General features: G+C 36.4%; 1 protein-coding gene across 1 annotated transcript; it reads right to left on the bottom strand.

The window, feature by feature from the left end:
- Positions 1-50: 50 nt before the first annotated feature.
- LOC121965587 (ADP-ribosylation factor 1-like) lies at positions 51-1,257 on the bottom strand (the record flags this gene model as incomplete). The annotated part of the gene is made up of 3 exons (XM_042515725.1): positions 51-125; positions 542-651; positions 1,167-1,257. Coding segments are annotated over 3 exons (276 nt in total), but the record flags the coding sequence as incomplete, so codon positions are not given.
- Between the last annotated feature and the right edge of the window lie 8 nt (positions 1,258-1,265).

The raw sequence follows: 1,265 nt of genomic DNA, 5'->3' as shown, positions 1-1,265 counted from the left end.
TGTGTGTGTGTGTGTGTGTGTGTGTGTGTGTGTGTGTGTGTGTGTGTCTGTACCATCCTGTGCAGCTCGTCAGCAGCCTCTTTAATCCTCTCGGGGTCGTTGCTGTCGACCACAAATATCAGACCCTGAAGACAAAAACAGAATATATCCAGCTGTTTCATTAAAGGCACTTTCACAAGGTGTCTTGCTGTCATAATAGTAGCTGTACACTGAACTGAAATTTAAATGCAGCATATTTTGTTTTTGCTCCCATTTTTCACAGGTTTGAGTTAAAGTTCTGAGACTTAATGCACTAATTGGGAATTGCAAATTTGATCAAATCTTTGTTAGTGAGTACAGATAAAGATGCTGATCAAACAGCGTTATTACACAGGTGTGCCCTGGGCTGGTCACAGTAAAAGGCCACTCTTAAATGAGTTAAAATCAGCTTGACATTATTTTTTAGGATTTAATAAACTTAAACTTGTAAAAAAATGGGACCAAAACCAACATTTTTGTACAGGTATAGTATTAGTAGTACTCATGACGTCAGTAGTATTACCTGCGTGTTGGTGTAGTAATGTCTCCACAGAGGTCTGATGATTGTCTGACCACCAACATCCCAAACTGTGAAACTGATGTTATTATACTCCACCGTCTCCACATTAAAACCTGCACACACACACACACACACACACACACAGAGCAGTTAACCCCTTGAAACCGGAATTCGTTTTCTGCAATTATATACCTTTTACAATCTATTTGACCCTTTCAAACCTGAGAAAAATTGGTGTGATGTCTCTCGATAACATGGGACAAAAAGGGAATGACCAACTGGGCAAGATATGTAAAACGTGACAAGAAAATTGCCTAAAAATTAATTTTAAAAAAGAGGGGAGGATTATTAGAAAATAATCTTAAAATAAGTCATTACAATTTTATATTTAAATTTATGTTACAGGAAACATAGAAAAAAATAAATTAAAACATTTTTATCAGCCCTTTAACTATGTTTTTGTTTTCAACTTTTTCCCCTTATTTTCAGGTTTTCTTGTAACTTTCCTTAACTTTTTTTTTTTTTGCAGAAATCAAAGTTTCCAGGTTTTAAAAGGTTAATAAATATATTATCATATATTTTCAGTAAATGTGTGAATTATGTAAAACAGATATAACAGATCACTGACCGATAGTTGGGATGGTGGTGACGACTTCAGCCAGCTTCAGCCTGTACAGCAGAGTCGTTTTACCTGCTGCATCCAGACCCACTGCAGCGACACACACAC

This window comes from Plectropomus leopardus, unplaced genomic scaffold (assembly GCF_008729295.1).
Source record: "Plectropomus leopardus isolate mb unplaced genomic scaffold, YSFRI_Pleo_2.0 unplaced_scaffold20742, whole genome shotgun sequence".
NCBI lineage: Eukaryota > Metazoa > Chordata > Actinopteri > Perciformes > Serranidae > Plectropomus > Plectropomus leopardus.
The sequence above is the reverse complement of the archived record's forward strand: the minus strand, read 5'-3'. Positions and strand labels throughout refer to the sequence as shown.